At 37.5% G+C, this 21,608-nt stretch overlaps 3 protein-coding genes across 3 annotated transcripts in view; 2 read left to right on the top strand and 1 right to left on the bottom strand.

The window, feature by feature from the left end:
* LOC133644055 (zinc finger protein 652-B-like) overlaps nucleotides 1-5,418 on the bottom strand; it is a 6,608-nt gene extending 1,190 nt beyond the window's left edge. Inside the window, exons 1-2 of the mRNA XM_062038377.1 lie at nucleotides 4,916-5,418; nucleotides 1-318 (exon numbers count right to left, since the gene is read on the bottom strand). The exon at nucleotides 1-318 is cut by the window's left edge and continues 1,190 nt beyond it. Of these exons, the coding sequence (XP_061894361.1) occupies nucleotides 1-318; nucleotides 4,916-5,102 (505 nt within the window). The 5' untranslated portion in view covers nucleotides 5,103-5,418. The remainder of the gene's footprint in view (nucleotides 319-4,915) is intronic.
* Nucleotides 1-19,862, top strand: part of LOC133644063 (oocyte zinc finger protein XlCOF8.4-like) — a 25,841-nt gene extending 5,979 nt beyond the window's left edge. Inside the window, exon 3 of the mRNA XM_062038386.1 lies at nucleotides 17,877-19,862. Coding sequence (XP_061894370.1) covers nucleotides 17,877-18,814 — 938 coding nt within the window. The 3' untranslated portion in view covers nucleotides 18,815-19,862. The remainder of the gene's footprint in view (nucleotides 1-17,876) is intronic.
* Nucleotides 1-21,608, top strand: part of LOC133644688 (zinc finger protein 239-like) — a 71,026-nt gene that overhangs the window by 27,297 nt on the left and 22,121 nt on the right. The gene's annotated exons all lie outside the window — the stretch shown is intronic.

Here is a 21,608-nt window from a genome sequence, read left to right as displayed (position 1 = left end):
CATTAATGTGTGGTGGCTCTTGGCCTTCCTCTTTAAAGTAGGGGGTCAGTGGGTCCTTATCTTCCTCTTTAAAGTGAGGGGTCAGTGGGTCCTCTTCATTGTTGGTGTGTAAGATCAGTGGGCCCTCCGCTGGCCCTTTAATGTGAAGGGTCAGTTTAACACTATGGGTCTGTGTCGTCTCATGTTCCTCTTTAATGTGGGGGGGCTGTGGCGCCTCTCCTTCGTCTTTAAAGTGTTGGGAATGTGGTAGCTTTTCTTCCTCATGTATGTTGGGGGTCTGTGGTTCCTCCTCATGCGGTAGACGTACTTCATAGAGGTCTGCGGGACAGGAGAAAACAAACATTCTTTAGAAAAGTCCAGCTTTGCTCAGTCACATGAGACATTGTCCTGGACCAACATATGTAGGGTTGGGTATCGTTTGAATTCGAACGATTCCGATTCCGATTCTTTGTTTCGATTCCGATTCCTGGCGATTCTCGATTCCGATTCTTTTAAGAGGCAGGGTCAAAAAAAAGTTTAGGATATTTTAAATGAGCTAGCTAACCTACAGTCTTTCTGAATGAAATAGTCTGACATTCTCCATCAATTTTAATTCTATTAACTTTTTATGAACTTTACTATAAATTCCTCACAGGGCTGTTTTCAACTAGAATATAAATATCAAATCTATGAACTTGAATATAAATATTATAAATTATGAATACATTTTCCCAGGGGTACACTTTCCTCAAGAGAGCTTTATTTTTGAAAACCTCATGAAAACACATTTACACATAAGTGTATGATGCTGCAGGAAACCTCATGAAAACACATTTACACACACAAGTGTATGATGCTGCAGGAAACCTCATGAAAACACATTTACACACACAAGTGTTTGATGCTGCAGGTACTTAAAAATGTTACCGTGCTCCCACTGATGGGCTAACCTGGTGCAGAAAAGCAAATAAACAATAAGAAACAACTTGCAAAACCCAGTCCAGATTAGCAGCAGGTCCAGTATAAAATCAGAGACAGTTCTTGTTTAGGAAAATGACCATATCCGCCTTCTCAGGCAGGATGCGTGAGCGTTCTGGACAGATAGTGTCTCCTGCTGTGGAAAATACACGTTCGCTGGGTGTGGAAGAAGCTTGAACGCATAAATAGGAGAAAGCGAAATATGACAGCAAAGGATAAGTCTTTTGTTGGTTCCACCACCATGCAGCAGGGTCGTCAGACATAAGTATCGGTGGAACGTCCTGGTACATCTGCAGCTCTCTCTCCACTCGTTTCTTGATGGACATGGAGCTCTGTTATTTCGCGGTTATTTCATTTTTTTTGTAAAGTAAAGTTACACTTTCGACCGCCGACGCCCGCTATCCATGCTTGAGCTTGACTGACTCGCTCGGCTATGCTAACACTTCCAGCGGTGGGCGCTTCTTCGTTGGTGTTCAGCGGCTTCTTCTTCCGGTTCGGCGGACATATTTTTTTCCGGTCGGCGGACTGGTATCGAAAATAGGAATCGAAATTTTAACTTTTGAACGATTTCGGGAGAATCGGAAAGTTAGTCCCGGTTCCAATCGATACTCGATACCCAACCCTAAACATATGTGACCTGTGCTGGCACTGAGTTATTGTTATTTACACATTCGCCATCTAAAAAGACCTTCAAAATGATATATGGTTTGTTGGAATCGGACAGAAAATGACCGAGTTACATCCGATTGAAGTCGACCAAGTTTGTGGGTCCGTTTTGAGAAAAAACAGCTTAAAGTTTACTGTTCCAGAACAGAATGTTCCAAAACAAAACTCCATAGCAACCATACCTTAAAAGTCCTTGTAGCAACACCAAAATTGGTACAATTAAAGTCAAATCCCATGTCTAAAGGAAAAATATATATTCAACTCTATTGAAAACGGTTATGTACAAAAATTTCAACACTGTTATGTCACAGTTTTTTTGTTCACTGGTCAGTTTGTCAGCTGGTCAGCTGTCCGTAATATTCCTGACCAGCAACACTAAGAAGATTCGCCGACTGCAGTGAATTTAGCGCACTTGAAACCGCCTGTGTACCCTCTCCACCTTCTAAATCCATTACGGAATGTAAAACAGTCTAACTTATCCACAAAAATAATAATTAAATGTTCGAAAATCACCTTTTTTCACCAAATATTTCACTCGAATTACTGTGTGTTGTTTTTCATCAGGGCGCTGCCATGATACCACAATGCACCGCGCGGGGTGATTCAACCAATGAGGGTACGCCTCACAGCGACCGGTTAGCAACAAGCCGGATTTGTTTACGTCGGGACAGGTTTAAAAATTCGAATTCTATTGGTTCAGAATGGCGTCATCGGGAATTCCATGCTCATTTTTAGAAAGTAGGGAAACTTGGCATCACAATGATACCAAATATGGCTAGGGGGATTCCCCCTTATTGCCGCGAGTGAGCGTTGAAAACACTTGATTTTCTCAAGGAATTTTAACACAAAGGACTAATTTCTGAAGACATACCTCGTACAAAACCTTCAAATAAAGGTGATTTAAGATGTTTTCTTGCTATTTCGATGATTGGGATCGCTAGATTGTGGCTTTATGGACTCATTTTTGTGAAAATCTCAATTTCAACCAAGATACATTTTTTTCACTTATTTGCCTGTAGCTCAAAATTAGCCTGTGCGCATTCCGACTCATTTTGCCAGCACGGGTCACATGTGATCTCACAATCTCATCAGTTTCCCCTCACAGCAGTCAGGGTACTTCCAGCTGATACATGAAGAAGACCTTTAGGGGAATGCCTTCCCAGGCCAACGTCCAATCCACCGTATTCATATAAAAACATCCTAAAAGTCATTCCTGCGATCCTTAATGGTAGACGCCATGCGTTAAAGTGGGCTGTTCTCCCTCTGAATAAGTCCTACACACACAGGAAATAATGCACCACATGCCAGCCTCCACACAATAGTACTAGTGATGAGCTCCCCCTGCTGGTGGACAATAATTACAGTGATTTTCACATTCATCTTTAGAGACATGTCTGCTCTAAAATAAAGCATGAGCACAGTCAACACGTTGGCTAAAAAAGATGACATCAGTTTTGCTTTCATTTAGATAGCCACAGTTAAACCGGGACGAAGTAATCAGATTACTGACTACTCCTTCAAAAAGATAACTTGTTTACCTTATAATAATTAATTTGATTAAATTACAGTGTTTCTACACACTCAAATTGCGTTAGAATGAGAACTCATCATTAATGCAGTCTACACTTTCAATGTGGTAAGCTACATTCAATTATAATAATAATAACTATATGAAGCAATTCCTGAAGGAATTGCGTGTGAATGCTCCAATGCTGAAGTTGAACTGAAATGCTGACAGAATGTAGTATGAAAGTAAGAATAGTTTGAATGTTGGAATGGTTTTAATGTTGAAGAGTTAGAATTTCCAGGAAAACCGGAATTTGGTTTGGAACTTGGGAAAGTGTTAGTTTGAATGTCCAGGATGAGTGGAATTTGTTAATGTTGGAATGGTTTGAATAGGTTGAAAAATGTGGGAAGTGTGCAACTTGGAAAAATGTCCCATTGATTTCAAAGGGAACGTACTGGAAATATTTTTCTTAATGGAATATTTGATGTGAAGTAATCGGAACCTTGGATAGGTCAATAATTCATAATAACATTGATTTTGATTCAATATTATGTTTTGAGCAATGACAGTTTGAAAGAAAAAAAAAACAGCTTTGTTTTATTAGTCAACATTGCAACTTTTTCTAAATTACATTTAGCCTTTAAGCTTTTTTATTTCACTTTTGTTATGTTTTTGTTTATTTTAATAGTATTTTTAGAATGTGCCGTGGGCCTTTAAAACATTAGCTGCGGGCCGTAAATGGCCTCCGGGGCACATTTTTGACACCCCTGCCATAGATAATAAAAAATAAAATCTGATAAATCTATGGATAAAAAGCAGAGCCTGGCGACGCATGCGCGTTTATCATAACTCTCTCGCTCTCTCTGTCTCTGCCCCTCCCTCACCAATGCTGCTGAGCGCACAATTTGTTTTGGTTTTAACCCCTTCTTAACCCTGAACGTACATTGAAAATACACGTAACCCTAACTCAAAATGCCGGACATTTGAGGCATTTAAGAAACTCCGCCCTGACAGCTCCGCAAAAGAGGACATGTCTGGTGAAAAGAGGACTTATGGTCAGTCTATCGTAGCCCGTTAGCTGTTAGCATGCCGTGTGTTGTGCCTCGGTGTGCATGGTTTACACAACATGCGCTACGATACTTAATATGTCCATGTGGAAACTCGTTCTGTACACCTCCGAACCGAACCGGAACCCCCGTACCGAAACGGTTCAATACAAATACACGTACCGTTACACCCCTACTTCTGGGTATATTATATTTATCAACTAATTCTTATTTAGGGGGCTTAGTGAGCGGAATAGAGGCGCTCCCATTGACTCCATTGTTGGAATTAGGATAGTTAAGATTTTGCTAACGTTTGTTTACGACTTAGAATGCATAAGAAATAAAACATGTTATTGTCTTACAAAAGGATTGAGAATGACAGGCAAAATAAAATCTACATCCTGTGAACGGGTTGATGCTGTGGTGAAAGCGAGAAAATAAATACATGTCAGGAAAATGCAAATTTCTGCAAAAATGGCAGGCAAACGTTATAAAACATGGTTAAAGATTGTTAGCGGTAAACCTACAGAGGCATGTGTATGTTGTAAAATGATGTTAGAAATAGCTTTATTATTTGGGTTTAGGGGGCCCTGTCATGGGGCCCGCCCCCGCCCCCGGCCCAGCTCCGACTTGTTCCACCACTGGTCATTGTAATTATATTATATATTCCAAATGTCATTTTCTTGTTATTAATCAAATATAATGTTAGTAAACATGTGAGAGTATGAAGTAAACAAACCTGTTCTGTGTAACACATCTTGATGTTTCTTGAAAACAGCGTCCATTAGTTGATAGTTCTCCTCTTTTGTTCTATAAAGTTCCGCCTCGTATTCTGCTATCGTTCTTTCTAACATCACAAATATTTCTTCAACGGCAGCAGTTAGTCGCTGATCCACGAACGCTCTCAACATGTGTAATGTAGACATTTTCACACAATCACAACACTTTACTCTCACACTTGATCTCTACTTAGCGATGTGTTGATAACTTCTGTTAGCAGCTAACAAGCTAAGCTAACTAGCGAGCTAAGCTAACTAACAAGCAAAGATAGCACGAGAAGCGGCATAGTGCTTCTAGCGCATCGAGACGAATTTATCATTGAATAAAGAATCAAAGATGTATTTTATACGACGTAAATATTTCAGACTGGAAACAAATAATAAGACTGGACTTATTAGCGTCTTGCTCACGTCTTTCTCCGTCGATGTGCTTTCACGACAGTTAGCACACTTGACGTTAAGGCAGTACTTCTCTTCTTCTTCTTCTTTTTCTTCTTCTTCTTCTTCTTCTTCTTCTTCTTCTTCTTCTTCTTCTTCTTCTTCTTCTTCTTCTTCTTGTGATTTTTATGGCGGTTGGCAAACAACCTTGTGGTGAGCATTACTACTGTAATGGAGTGTGGATCGAGGTGGATTCCTACTCTAAATTCTTTTATTTAACCCAGTGTTTTTAAAAAATGTGTGTATTGCTTTATAACCTGTGTGTTCTGAGTGCAATCCTAATATATCTTCCACTGCTAACCTAATATTCTCTTTTGCTAACTTATTTCCCAGTATTTCCCTTTCTCTATTATATTTTCTACAATGTATTAAAACATGTCTTACATTTTCTATCTGTTGGCAAGAATCACACAGTCCTGTAGCATGTTTCCCCATCAATGTCAATGAACTATTTAGACATGTATGTCCTAATCTCATTCTAGTAATAATGTCTTCTTCCTTCCTATTTCTATTGCCTCCTCTCATTACACCAACTCTCCTCTGGACTTTGTAATACTCTCTACCTTTTGTTTCCTTATTCCAATTATCCTGCCACTTTTTATTGTGTTCTATCTTAATGATGTTCTTCACTTCTTCTTTACTGTGCTTAATCTCCATGTTTACTTCTGTTTTAGTGGTTGCTTGTTTTGCGTACTTATCAGCTAATTCGTTCCCCTCAACTCCTACATGAGCAGGAACCCAAAGAAATGTTACCACACCTCCCGCTTTATTTATTCTGTAGACTGCCTGAACTATTTCATAAAGTAAATCTTGTCTTGTTTCTGACGCTATGTTTTTTATGCTAGTCAATGCACTGCATTCTAAGAGAGACAAAACTCAAATAGAATTTGAAAATCCAAGAAAATATTTTAAAGACTTGGTCTTCACTTGTTTAAATAAATTCATAATTTTTTTTACTTTGCTTCTTATAACTTTCAGAAAGACAATTTTAGAGAAAAAATACAACCTTAAAAATGATTTTAGGATTTTTAAACACATATTCCTTTTTACCTTTTAAATTCCTTCCTCTTCTTTCCTGACAATTTAAATCAATGTTCAAGTAAAAAAAAAAGTTTTATTGTAAAGAATAATAAATACATTTTAATTTAATTCTTCATTTTAGCTTCTGTTTTTTCGACGAAGAATATTTGTGAAATATTTCTTCAAACTTATTACGATTAAAATTCAAAAAAATTATTCTGGAAAATCTAGAAAATCTGTAGAATCAAATTTAAATCTTATTTCAAAGTCTTTTGAATTTCTTTTAAAAATGTTGTTTTTGAAAATCTAGAAGAAATATTGATTTGTCTTTGTTAGAAATATAGCTTGGTCCAATTTGTACGGAGCCCCTAAAGGGACATGGGAATTTTTTTTTTTTTAGACATGTATCTCGTGGCCACGAGAAACTTTCTCGTGGCCACGAGAAACTTTTTATAAAAAAAAAAAAAAAAAAAAAAAAAATTGATTTTTTTTTTTTTTTTTTTTTTTTTAAAAAGTGTTTAAAAAGTTTCTTTTTTTTTTAAAAAAAGAAACTTTCTCGTGGCCACGAGAAACTTTCTCGTGGCCACGAGAAAGCATTGGATGCGTGCTGATGGTTTAGTGTGTGTTAAAATGGCAGTTTAGGAGTTAATATGGCTGTATTTCCAGATAGGACTTTCCCCCATGTGTGTTGTGGCAAAATGTGAATGCTTGATTAGTAGGTGTGAGACAAACACTTTATCTTCCTGGTTATTGTAACGCTACGTGTTTGACATTATTTAAGACTTTATCATGCCCGGGAAAGGACAGTTTTCCTCTTCTGTGGCTGTGGGGGGTGGGCGTGGCTTGCGGACCTGCAGTGAAGCGGAGTGTGTCAGTTAGTCCGATGTTGATGTGATCAAACTTCTTTCTTGCTTGGAAGATACACACACAATTGTAACTGTTATTTCTTCCTGCAAATAATAAATATGTACAACGTGTTTGGATGTATTCATTTATGTAAAATTGTCATTAAATGTAATATTGCCTGACAAAAAGTGATACGACGTACGTAATATTTTGATATTTACACATCGCATATTTACACACGCGCATCTGACTAGAATACCCTTATGTGCATTACATATATCAACATCAACTACCTACTGTACTGTTTACTTGTTGAAATACCCTTTTTAGAACAAATATCTACCCACATAATTTATATGTGTATATATAATATATATATATATGTGTATGTATGTATATGCATATATATATATATATATATATATATATATATATATATATATATATATATATATATATATATATATATATATATATATATATATGCATATACATACATACACGTATATATATATATATATATATATATATGCATATACATACATACACGTATATATATATATGCATATATATATATATATATATATATATATATATATATATATATATATATATATATATATATATATATATATATATATATATATATGCATATACATACATACACGTATATATATATATATGCATATATATATATATATATATATATATATATATATATATATATATATATATATATATATATATATATATATATATATATATGCATATACATACATACACGTATATATATATATGCATATATATATATATATATATATATATATATATATATATATATATATATATATATGCATATACATACATACACGTATATATATATGCATATATATATATATATATATATATATATATATATGCATATACATACATACACGTATATATATATATATGCATATATATATATATATATATATATATATATATATATATATATATATATATATATATATATATATATATATATATATATATATATGCATATACATACATACACATATATATATTATATATACACATATAAATTATGTGGGTAGATATTTGTTCTAAAAAGGGTATTTCAACAAGTAAACAGTACAGTAGGTAGTTGATGTTGATATATGTAATGCACATAAGGGTATTCTAGTCAGATGCGCGTGTGTAAATATGCGATGTGTAAATATCAAAATATTACGTACGTCGTATCACTTTTTGTCAGGCAATATTACATTTAATGACAATTTTACATAAATGAATACATCCAAACACGTTGTACATATGTATTATTTGCAGGAAGAAATAACAGTTACAATTGTGTGTGTATCTTCCAAGCAAGAAAGAAGTTTGATCACATCAACATTGGACTAACTGACACACTCCGCTTCACTGCAGGTCCGCAAGCCACGCCCACCCCCACAGCCACAGAAGAGGAAAACTGTCCTTTCCCGGGCATGATAACGTCTTAAATAATGTCAAACACGTAGCGTTACAATAACTAGGAAGATAAAGTGTTTGTCTCACACCTACTAATCAAGCATTCACATTTTGCCACAACACACATGGGGGAAAGTCCTATCTGGAAATACAGCCATATTAACTCCTAAACTGCCATTTTAACACACACTAAACCATCAGCACGCATCCAATGCTTTCTCGTGGCCACGAGAAAGTTTCTCGTGGCCACGAGAAAGTTTCTCGTGCGCACGAGAAACTTTTTATTAAAAAAAAATAAAAAAAATAATATATTTTTTTTATTTTTTTTTATTTTTTTTTTTATAAAAAGTTTCTCGTGGCCACGAGAAAGTTTCTCGTGGCCACGAGATACTTTCTCGTGGCCACGAGATACTTTCTCGTGGCCACGAGATACATGTCTAAAAAAAAAAAAAATTCCCATGTCCCTTTAGGGGCTCCGTAAATTTGTTATATATTGTAACAAAGTGCAGATTGGATTTTAACCTATTTAAAACATGTCATCAAAATTCTAAAATTAATCTTAATCAGGAAAAATTACTAATGATGTTCCATAAATTATTTTTTAAATTTTTTCAAAAAGATTCGAATTAGCTAGTTTTTCCTCTTCTTTTTTTCGGTTGAATTTTGAATTTTAAAGAGTCGAAATTGAAGATAAACTATGTTTCAAAATTTAATTGTCATTTTTTTTGTGTTTTCTCCTCTTTTAAACCGTTCAATTAAGTGTAAATATCATTAATTATTAATAATAACATAGAGTTAAAGGTAAATTGAGCAAATTGGCTATTTCCGGCAATTTATTTCAGTGTGTATCAAACTGGTAGCCCTTCGCATTAATCACTACCCAAGAAGTAGCTCTTGGTTTCAAAAAGGTTGGTGACCCCTGGTATAGAGTAAGACACATGCTGACTAAGAAATGTCTGCATATGTTACATTATTCTTTTATTTTATTTTTTTTCATATTTAACATATTGTTTTGAAGTTTGGGGAAATGTTTATGGAAAAAATATAGACCCAATACTTAAACTTAAAAGACTCATTAGAATAATACACAAAGCGTGCTACTAGGAACATACCAATCCATTATTTATAAGTTATAATGTGCTAAAATGTTCAGATAATCTATTTTTAAAACAATGACAATTATGATTTGAGTAAAAACAACAGCCTCCCAGCTTGTATTCTTAGCTTATTTACATTATGAGGAGAAACTATAATTTATGGGGGATATTGATTTTTGAAATAGGTCAAGTAAAATTAATAATACAAAAGTATTTCAGTTTTAGGAGTTAAATGGTGGATCAAACTCAGTGATGAGCTGAACACATGTAGTTTTTTGTTATGGTTTAAGAAACCCTTGAAAGGTGAAATGATTGAACATTATAAAATATAGTAACAATTACTTTCATCTTTTAACGTTGATCTTCCAGGTAATCTAATGTTCAGTGAATGTATAGGATAGGCAAATATAAGCTTTGGCTTCAGCCTATTCCTTTTTCGGTCATTCTTTTTCTTTTCTTTTCTTTCTGTGTGTAAATGTGTATGATTGTTAAAATGTCTAATCTGTGCTGTTAAACTGCACACACAAACTGGTTGATGGTTGATTATATGACCGAAATAAACTTATTTCATTTATTCATTCATTATCTATCGCACTCATAGTTTTATTCCATTTTGCATCTACTTATTCCTATTGATTTCTTCCCATTTCACTCAAACAAACAAACTTGCAGCGAACCACAACCACCAGCACACGCTGACACACGAATACCATTTACGAATACCTTCATTTGTCACTTTCTCATCTTTTCTTCAACTTACTTTTCCTTTACAAACAACATCCTGTATCCATCTCTTCCTTACACTTCACACAATGTTTCTATTTTCTATTCTCCTCTCCTAGAAACCATTCAAGTAAGGTTATAAACATCCATTTTCCATATTTTCACCTTCAATCTTCCTTCACCTGCTCTTTCTCTCTCTCTTTCTCTCTCTCTCTCTCTCACAATAAAAACACAACAATCCAAAATAAATCAGTCTTATAAAATACAACAGGGTCAACAGCAATCCAAAACCATTTAATGTCATGCATCTTTATTTATCTCTTAACAATTATTCCTCCTTCATAACCTGAATTTTAGAATTTTAAACTTTAGATATGATTTAGACTAAAAGAAAATCATTCGTCCCACACGCCATTAGACTGTACAACTCCTCTCTGGGGGGTGACGGATGCATATATCCACATTTATCCATAATTAAGAGTTACTTCTTTTATATGACTATAGTCATATTTTAAATAGCTAATGTTCCATCTTGTACTCTTTTCCTTTTTTTGATCGTCTCATGACAAAGTGCTTGCACTGTGGACGGCCTTGAAGTAGGAGGCAGAGAAGAGGAGTCCTCCCTGCTTCCCTTCTCGGGCCGACTTGAGATAACGGACACAATGGGCATCTGTGCGGGCGTGAGGGCGGGGGCAGAGATTGAGGAACAGAATGTTTTCGTGATGGTTTTCAGACCGATCTGAACCGGGCTAGGGAACGCTTGGGTGCTGGGTTGGTCTCAGGTTTGTCCTCTAAGCTTTGAGAATAAACCACAAAATACCAACTACTGCCTGTTGATTGAATATAAACATCAGTTTATTGCCATAAAAAGAATCTGGGAGAGACTAGCAATTTGAATTCTCCATTGGAGGAATGCTGATCGACGCAACAGGGGGTAGTGGGATGACAGGGGATTCAAAACAATAACAGTGCAATACTTTTTCATAACATGGTCACTACTGCCTAGTTTTTTGTTATATTCTTATTTTACTGTTATATGTTTATTCTCATTGTTGCTTTTTATTTTTATTCTATTGTAATATTTTTCTATTTTGTTTCCATTCATACCCCGATTATTTACTTTTTACTTTTTACTTTTTAAATTCGATCTCAATTTTGTACACTGCTGCTGGAATTTTAATTTTCCTGAGGGTACTCTCCTGAAGGAATCAATAAGGTGCTATCTATCTATCTATCTATTTATTATTACCCCGAGCACAGTTCATGATGTCTCGTCCTTGTAACCACTGGACAGACTGCTTATCTTGCAGTCATTTATTTCCATTTAGTTTTATTCTCTACATGTAATTCTACATTCACCTTCATTTATCACATAGAAATTTGCTTTCTTTGTTATTTATTTCAATTATTATTTCTGGTTTACTTGCTGTCTGTTTACTTAAGTTCTCATAACTTGGTATGTCCTCTGATTAGAATTTGTTTTAACGCTGCTCTACGTTTTGTTATGACTGGAGCTCTGAGTGTGGCAACTTTTATCTGTACTTCTCCCTCGCCTGCGATTCAGACTCCATGCTTCACACAGGTTGACAATATATGATTAATACCAGTTGCACAGATAAAAATTACAAATGTTTTAGAATATAAATTTAGATTTTATTTTATCGTGATTATTCTTAAAATAATTACAATTTCAATATATTTAAATAATCAATTTACCTTTATCAAATTTAAATTCAATTTGATTGAATTTACTTGCTTTTTTTTTCACTTTATTTAATGTATTTGCTATATAAATATTAATTCAAAGCTACAATGTGTTCTAATCTATGATGTGTGTGCGTGTGTGTTTGCCCTAACTCCCATACAGGAACTGTATGGAACTGCAGAGCATCAAAGCTGTACAAAACAGTATACTTAACACATAGAAAATAATGAATAATGAATCAAACAATGCTTCAATGTCCCACAATCCGAATTTATTTATTGATATTTAAATGTTTATTTATTCATATACAGTATATTTTATTTTACCTATTATCAAAACCAACCTGTCAGCACTCTCTTCAGATTGAGTACAGCTGTCCACTCATATTTTTTAAAACCTAGCTCAATGCTAAACTAATCCAATGCTAACCTAGCTCAATGCTAACCTAGCTCAATGCTATGCTAACAGTGACACATCTCTCCGGCCCACGTCCAACGTGCAGCATGTCTCCCAGCAGAGCCTCCTTTTTTTTTTCTTACTGCGTCACACGCACACACACAAACAAATCACCAAAGAGCAAGAGCCTTTTTCCGTAAACAATATCTCAGCGCCTTCATACAAACTATAATATCACACAGTCACAATCACCAGCACAGTTAAAAAACAACCTCAACAGTCAACTATTTTTCTCGTCCAGAAGCACAGCTGTATTATATCAGAACCTAATAATACTAAACAACATTTATCATTCACTTTGAGCTAAAAAAAATGGCTCGGGAAAGGGAATTCTGGGCTTCCCTGCTTAGGCTGCTGCCTCCGCGATCCGACCTCCGATAAGCGGAAGAAGATAAATAGATGGATGGATCATTCACTCACAGGGGCGCCGCTAGGGATTTTGGGGCCCATGAAAATAATCTTTACAGGGCCCCCAACACAGCGGCAACATTGTTCAAAATGACTTTTATTTAATTCATTTTAATTAATGAATTACCTTAATCTTTGTATTGTTTTGAGACTGTAGTAAAATCTATTATATTTGGTATTTTATTATTATTATTATTTCAACACACACAGCTGCTCACCTCCTTCCTCATGTGGGGGCACTGGGGCTGATTCAGGGGCAGGGGGACTTGGGGGCTGACAGACAGCTGCTGCTGCTGCTGCTGCTGGTGCACTTGACTCTGTTCAGAATGAGGCATCATTTTGACAGAGGGGAGATCAACTATTATTGAATAAGAACAGCTTGATTAATGTTTGACTGGATTGATTATTTAACTAATATAGCAGTAAAATGTAAAAATCCAGAGTTTTCTTGAGCTAACATGGTGAGAAAAGTGAGCTAGTTTATTACCACAGACAGAGACAAAGTTAATATGCATAACTTTCCACCACAACTAACAAACCCACCTTTTTTTTGGAAATATTGGGTGACATATTGTCGACCCTTCAACTCCTTCTCCTCTCTTAATTTCTTTTCCTTTCTTTTTTTGGCTGCCTGATTTTTGAGGCATACTGCTGTCTCCTCCGCTTTGCCCGCTGTGGCGCTGTCTGTGACAAATGGCCGGTGCTCTACCTGCAGCTGATCCAGTCGGACTGAACCATTTTACGTAAATAGAGGGGGGAAGGGAGGGCCCTGCAGGTGTTGATGCTTCCAAAACAAATAAAGGTATTGTTACCAGGACATGGAAAATAAAAAATGTGTGATTATATGTTAGTTAATAACTTAGTGTCATTATTTTTTCTGTATTATAATTTTATCATCATTAGGGGCCTCTCTGGGCCCCCCTCCATCATGGGCCCCTAGAATCCGTCTCCTTTACCCCCCCCCCCCCCCCTTTTCGGCGCCCCTGTTCACTCAAATGATTTCTGTACATAAACTTTGTCTATCTTCTCACAAACACACACATTTTGGACAATTTCCCAACTTTTACAGATTGGCGGGGGTGTGAAAAAAGCATGAAGGTAGCTTGCGTGAGGGAGGGAGGGAGACAAATAAAACTGAATCAGTCAACACACACACACACACACTTCTCAACATTCATCGGGGCGGTATGGCGTAGTGGGTAGAGCAACCGTGCCAGAAACCTGAGGGTTGCAGGTTCGCTCCCCGCCTCTTACCATCCAAAATCGCTGCCGTTGTGTCCTTGGGCAGGACACTTCACCCTTGCCCCCGGTGCCGCTCACACCGGAGAATGAATGATGAATGAATGAGTTGTAAATATGAATGATGGGTTCTCACTTCTCTGTGAAGCGCTTTGAGTGTCTAGAAAAGCGCTATATAAATCTAATCCATTATTATTATTATTATTATACACACACATTTACAAATCACAAATACTACCCCTAGGTCCGGACCAATATAAACAACTATGCACGTGTGCTTTTTGTGGAATCGGCCGACTTACGAACGTAGGTCCCTTACTCATAAACGGCGATTAACCCATTCAGCCCAGTTATCCCTACGTTCCCTCCCTGGCCTACACGGAAAAACCGGCCTAATGCGCCGTAGAATCACGGGGAATCACCCAACAATCCTACAGTACATCGTGCCTGGTCAGCAGTGCCGGCCCAAGCCTCCATGGGGCCCTAAGCAAAATTTGATTTTGGGGCCCTCTATTTCTGCCAATATTGATTGTTGATCATTCACACACCTACTATAAACTCATTGCGGCTCTGGCAGTGTTGTTTACATTATCCTATGGTCAGCCTGGCATGTCTTTACAAATGACATGTCATTTATAAAGATATGGGGGTGGCCCAGTTAAGAACATAAATAATACCAATGAATGAACGAATGATGTCCAGAGTGCCACATAAGGTTCCTAATCTTTAAATGTAGAAAACATTCAGCTACAAGAGTGGCCTGGGGTTGAACAGTCCAAGTGATAAAGCTTTGTATTTACAGTAAAAGTGTCATCTTGTCTCATCAGTCTTGTACATATTAGTCTTTAATTACTAGTTTATATTTTAGTTAATTGTTCATATTTAATGTTTACTTTGTACAAAGAGAGCGCAGTCTACTGAAGTTAAATTCCATGTGTGTTAAACATAACTGGACAATAAAGCTGATTCTGATTCACTTTATTATTTTTGGTAACAAAAACCTGAAACAGCAATGTGCAAAAATAATTCGTAGTGCAAGAAAAACAATAAAGTGCAACAATAAAATCACCTAAATATATATAAAAAAGGAACAAATTCAATTGTACAAAAAACAACATAATTAAATTAATTATCAAGCAAATAGTTAAATAATATTAATGAACAGAGTTACCAGAAACAAGGTAACATAACGGTTTATAAACAAATATAAAGTTACTACATATTAAAACTATGTAAATGTACATAACGATGTGCAAAAAATTTTTGGGGAAAAAATCAAAATAAACTACTTTAAATTAAGGTCCTTAATTCACACATTTGACCATCACATCACAGTTTGGTTCCTCTGTTCTTCACCACCCACACCACTCCACCCACTCCTTAAAACCTGTGCTTCCTGGCTTTTCTGGAGGCAAAGTCATTTATGACATCACTGTAAGAAATCTGATGGCCGACTTTGTTATTAATACTAATCACTGCCAGTCCACTCAGTCTTTCTTGAGCCACGGAAGATCTCAAGTAGTTTTTTATTAATTTGAGCTTGGAAAAGCTCCGCTCTGCAGATGCAACAGTCACAGGAAGAGTGCAGGCTATGAAAATATCAGTGCGCACTGGCATTCCACGGCAGGCGGCAAACGTCACAGGTGCAGCAGAGGCAGCTTTACATTTAAGAGAGGCAGGAAGAATCACTAGGCCTAGATCAGCAGCAGCACTCTGTTGACCTAAAATTGTGTTTTTGTACAATAATATATCTTTGATCATTTAGAAATCATCAGTCAGACTCGTACATGCAAAAAATAAAAAAATAAGAATTTTTTGTTAATTGCTTTTGGGGGCCCCCTGGTGGCAGCGGGGCCCTAAGCAAGCGCTTAGTACGCTTATGCCTTGGGCCGGCTCTGCTGGTCAGTTCCATATAGTTTCACCAAGTTTCACCAAGGCTCTACCATATGGAGCCCGAACGCCACCTGTCTATACTGCAGCAAATTAAACAGAACGTCGTGACAAATATCAGCTCAGTTGATCTCCTTTACCGGAGTCACTGAACGGTCACCTAATATGAGGCTTTTTACCCGGCCATGCAGCTTCCACATAGACAGATGTGTCGCACTTTCACAAACGTAACAATTTTATATGGGTCAAATGTCACACCAGTTAGTTAAACCTGCCTTAAATTTAGCTGTATCCAACTTTTGCTAATCTGATGTACTTGCAGAAGAAGCCCCCTCTGCCGACAACGACAGAGGAGGGAGAGGTTAAGAAAATGTATTTGTCTCGAATCGTTTGTGCTTCACACTCCAAACCACCAAAATTCCATTAACAATCCCCTTATTGTTAAAACAAGAAATCACAAGTTTTCAAACAAACACACAGACAAATAATCACATACAAAACAACTCAATCCAACCATAATTTACCCCATTCCAGGTTGTTTTTGGAGAACCTGGCTAGACCTATCTTTTATCAAAAACAGGTTCAGCAATTAGTCTTACCGATCCCGTTCTCTCCAGGCAGACAACTTTTACACATTAAGCAAAATTGCTTACCTTTTTAGATGCGCGCGTGCAACCTTTGTCTGCCTGAGAGAGAGACCGGGAGCGGCTGTTGATTTGCAGCGTTCTGGACCATCCTGTTCGTGACGCCAATTTGTGTAGTGGATTGTCCGAAGCTTAAACTGCAACAAAAGTGAGTTTAGTACAAAAGGTTTATTTACCAATAATCAAAAGTACAAAATTGGATTGAGCTGCCCATGCAGACAGACAAACGTCCTCCGGAGGACACAAGAATCAAGCAATCTTCCATAGCCCTTGTCACTTGGCCATTTTATCTGTTTTCCCCATGCCTCAAGGTCTTGTTGTTTTCGACCGGCTTGTTTTGCAACATCCTTGAATCCCTTAGTCATTCTTAGACAATTAAAACATTCTGTAGAATGGTCAGAGCGACTCCATATTCATCTTTTACCTACATTTGGTCCTTCAATTGTTTAGAATAGAAAATAAATGAAACGAGCAGACATTCTTGATAGACATATATAATAAAGTTCAAAGTTCAGAAATTCCACTACATCATCTTTTTTGGCCAACATGTTGACTGTTCTCATGCTTTTTTTGAGCAGACATGTCTCTAAAGATAAATGTGAAAATCACTGTAATTATTATCCACCAGCAGGGGTAGCTCATCATTAGTATTACTGCGTAGAGGCTGGCATGTGGTACATTATTTCCTGTGTGTGTATGACTTATTCAGAAGGAGAACAGCACACTTTCACATATGGAATCTACCAGTAAGAATTGCAGGAATGACTTTTAGGATGTTTTTATATGAATAAGGTGGATCGGACGTTGGCCTGGGAAGGCATTCCCCTGAAGTTCTTCTTCATGTGTCAGCTGGAAGTAGCCTGACTGCTGTGAGGGGAAACTGATGATATTGTGAGATCATATGTTGGTGCAGGACAATGTCTCATGTGACTTAGCAAAGCTGGACTTTTCTAAAGAATGTTTGTTTTCTCCTGTCCCACAGACGTCGAAGAAGAACATCTTCCTCATGAGCAGGAAGAAGAGCCACAGCCCCACCCCATTAAAGAGGAAGAAGATGTACCACATTCCCATCACATTAAAGAGAGAGGAGAGGAGCCACAGCTCCCCCATATTAAAGAGGAACACGAGACACCACAGACCCATAGTGTTAAACTGACCCTTCACATTAAAGGTCAAGCGGCGGACCCACTGATCTTACACATCACCAATGAAGAGGAGGACCCACTGACCCCTCACTTTAAGGAGCAAGAGAACCCGCTAACCCCACACATTAAAGAGGAAAAGGAGGACCCACTGACCCCCTACTTTAAAGAGGAAGAGGAGGACCAAGAGCCGCTGCGTATTAAAGAGGGAGAGGAGGAACACCGCATCAGTCAGCCTAAATGGTTGGAGGAGTTCCCAGTGACTGGTGTCCCTGTGAAGAGTGAAGATGAGGTTGAAGGTGAAAATAAGGAGAAGAGAGAGGCGGAGCCTCCAAGCAGCAGCTCAACACAACACATGCCAACAGAAGCTGATGGAGACCACTGTGGAGGATCACAAGCAGACAAGATCTTAGCTCCAGTATCAGATAGTGAGGACACAACGTCAAACTCTCCTGACACTGATGATGAAGACTCTAAAGATGATAAGACATGTCACACTGACAACACCCACTTGAAATGTTCTCACTGTGACAAAACCTTTAAATACCATAGTGATCTGAAAAGACACATGAGAACACACACTGGGGTAAAACCTTTTACCTGTTCATTCTGTGGTAAAGGTTTTGTAGCAAGTCGCAATTTGAAAAGACACATGAGAACACACACTGGAGAAAAACCTTTCATCTGTTCACTCTGTGGTAAAGGTTTTGTACAAAGTCACAATTTGAAAATACACATGAGAACACACACTGGTGAAAAACCTGTTATCTGTTCATAATGTGGTAAAGGTTTTACACAAAGTCAACATTTGAAAGTACACATTAGAACACACACTGGTGAAAAACCTTTTATCTGTTCAATCTGTGGCTCATCTTTTACAAGGAAGGAATATTTGAAAGTGCACATGAGAACACACACTGGAGAAAAACATTTTTCCTGTTCAACCTGTGGTAAAGGTTTTACACAAAGTCAATATTTGAAAGTACACACGAGAACGCACACTGGTGAAAAATCACATTCCTGTTCAATCTGCAACAGAAGCTTTTGTGACCAATCAAACCTTGTAATACACATGAGAACACACCCAGGAGAGAAAGTGTTGAGTTGCAGTGTGTGTGGTGAAAGATTCTCTTATAAGTACCAGTGTAAGAAACACAAGTGCTGGTGAGAACAGCAGCAGCAAATGAAATTGCAGGATTTCAAATGAACTGTCAAGACTTTAATTTTGACTTTCTAACAACATCAGGACATATAACATGTGTGACATTGTTGTTTGTGTAACAATCTTTTTCATATACTTCTACATTTATAGATTGGATAGTTTGAAATATGGAAGTATTACATATTTGTATTTCTAATTCTTAATAATCCCATAGATTAGCCCCTATTTATGATGTACATATTTACTGGTTCACATCTGAAACCTCTTCTGAAACACTTCAGGAAGCATATTATTATTCACTTTATACATAATTTGAACAGTTGTCTTTTATTAACTTTTAAAATGTGTGACTTTATGAATCATTTGTTGGGTCTCTATAATCCATGTTATTAATTATCTTTATTACTCTCTTTTGTAATATGATGATTGTGTTGTGATTATTTTATATGTATATCCCCAGACCTTTATGCAATATAAAAGTGAGAGAAAATTGCTGAATTGTTTGTGGAAGGATTTTTTTTTTTTTTACAAATTTACATTTGTGGATAAAACACAAATTCCCATTATTGGGTTTTAAACATTTTTAATGTGTGTTTTCTTTTTAAACATCCCCAAAACAATATCAATATCAATCAAAGTTCGGAGTGTCAGGCAAAAGCCAATATTGTACATCATCCCTCAGCGATTTACTTTGCATACTGTTGGAGCCAAATGTCCTTATTTGTTTATATTGTTTTTATTTTGGTTTCTCTAATTTATTGCTGGTCTCTGTTCATGCTGAATTTCCTTTTCGGCAGATTGCTCCACCCACTTCCTCTTGAGAACCAGGAAGTGTTGACAGGGATGGGACCGTTGCTATGGTGCGGTTGCCATGGTAACGTCATTTAATTGGGTTCAGGTGGGAGCACTCGGGGGCGATTGCATGGAGGACACAAACAGTTTTCGACCGTGCCGTCCGTGGTCAGGTGTCGCTGCTGTGACAATGTTCCATTCAAGGTCAGCATACATTATGTCTACCATAATTCATGTTTCCTTTTATGTAAAGGTTGCATTAATGAAGGCATTTAAAGGAATACATTGTCTCCAGACTTCCCCCCACATTCGACCCATACCAGTTTGCTTATCGCCCTAACCGCTCCACAGAGGACGCCATCTCCTCTGCACTCCACCTGAGCTTAGAACATCCGGAAGGACAGGACACACACGTGCGGATGTTGTTTCTGGACTTCAGCTCGGCATTCAACACCATCATCCCGCAGCACTTGGTGAGCAAACTGGCCCCCCTTGGATTCAGTACCCCCTTATGCTACTGGCTGCTTGACTACCTCACAGACAGACCCCAGTCTGTGAGAGTGTGCGACAACACCTCCAGTGCCATCTCCCTGAGCACCGGCTCCCCCCGGGGCTGCATCCTGAGACCGCTGCTGTTCACGTTGATGACTCATGACTGTTGCGCCAGGTCCACTACTAACCACATTGTGAAGTATGCGGACGACACAACAGTAGTGGGCCTCATCCGTGACAACGACAACATCTGGTTGACTGGTGCAGAACCAAAAACAACCTGGTCCTAAACGTCGACAAGACCAAGGAGATCATTGTCGACTTCAGGAAGCACCAGTCCAGCCACGCTCCACTCTTCATCAACGGCACAGCGGTGGAGATGGTAAGCAACACCAAGTTCCTGGGGGTGCACATAACTGACAATATGACCTGGTCCACACCGGAGCTCTTATAAAAAGAGCTCAGCAGCGCATGCACTTTTTGCGTCGAATGAAAAGAGCACAGCTCCCTTCTCCCATTCTCAGCACATTCTACAGAGGCACTATAGAGAGCCTGCTGACCAACTGCATCTCTGTCTGGACTGGAGCCTGCAATGCCTCAGACTGGAAGTCTCTGCAGAGAGTGGTGAGGATGGCGGAAAAGATCATCAGGACTCCTCTTCCTCCTATCCAGGAGATGGCAAAAAGCTGCTGCCTGACCAGGGCTCAGAAAATCTGCAGAGACTCCTCACCCCCACCAAGGACTGTTTTCACTGCTGGACTAAGGGAAGAGGTTCCGCAGCCTCCGAAGCAGAACCTCCAGGTTCTGTAACAGCTTCTTCCCTCAGGCCGTAAGACTCTTGAACGCATCATAATAATCCCCTCAATTCCCCCCAAAAATGGATTAACTCGCTAGAATATAAAGACAATATAACATACATCCATAAACATGGACGCATATGAAAAAGTGCAATATATTTATCTGTACAGTAATCTATTTATTTATATCTGCACTTTATTGCTTTTTTATCCGGCACTACCATGAGCTAATGCAACGAAATTTCATTCTTATCTTATCTTAAAGGCCTACTGAAATGAATTTTTTTTATTTAAACGGGGATAGCAGATCTATTCTATGTGTCATACTT

This window comes from Entelurus aequoreus, linkage group LG27, assembly GCF_033978785.1.
Source record: "Entelurus aequoreus isolate RoL-2023_Sb linkage group LG27, RoL_Eaeq_v1.1, whole genome shotgun sequence".
NCBI classification, from domain to species: Eukaryota; Metazoa; Chordata; class Actinopteri; order Syngnathiformes; family Syngnathidae; genus Entelurus; species Entelurus aequoreus.
Note: the sequence above shows the minus strand (reverse complement) of the source record. Positions and strands in the feature narration are given on the sequence as shown.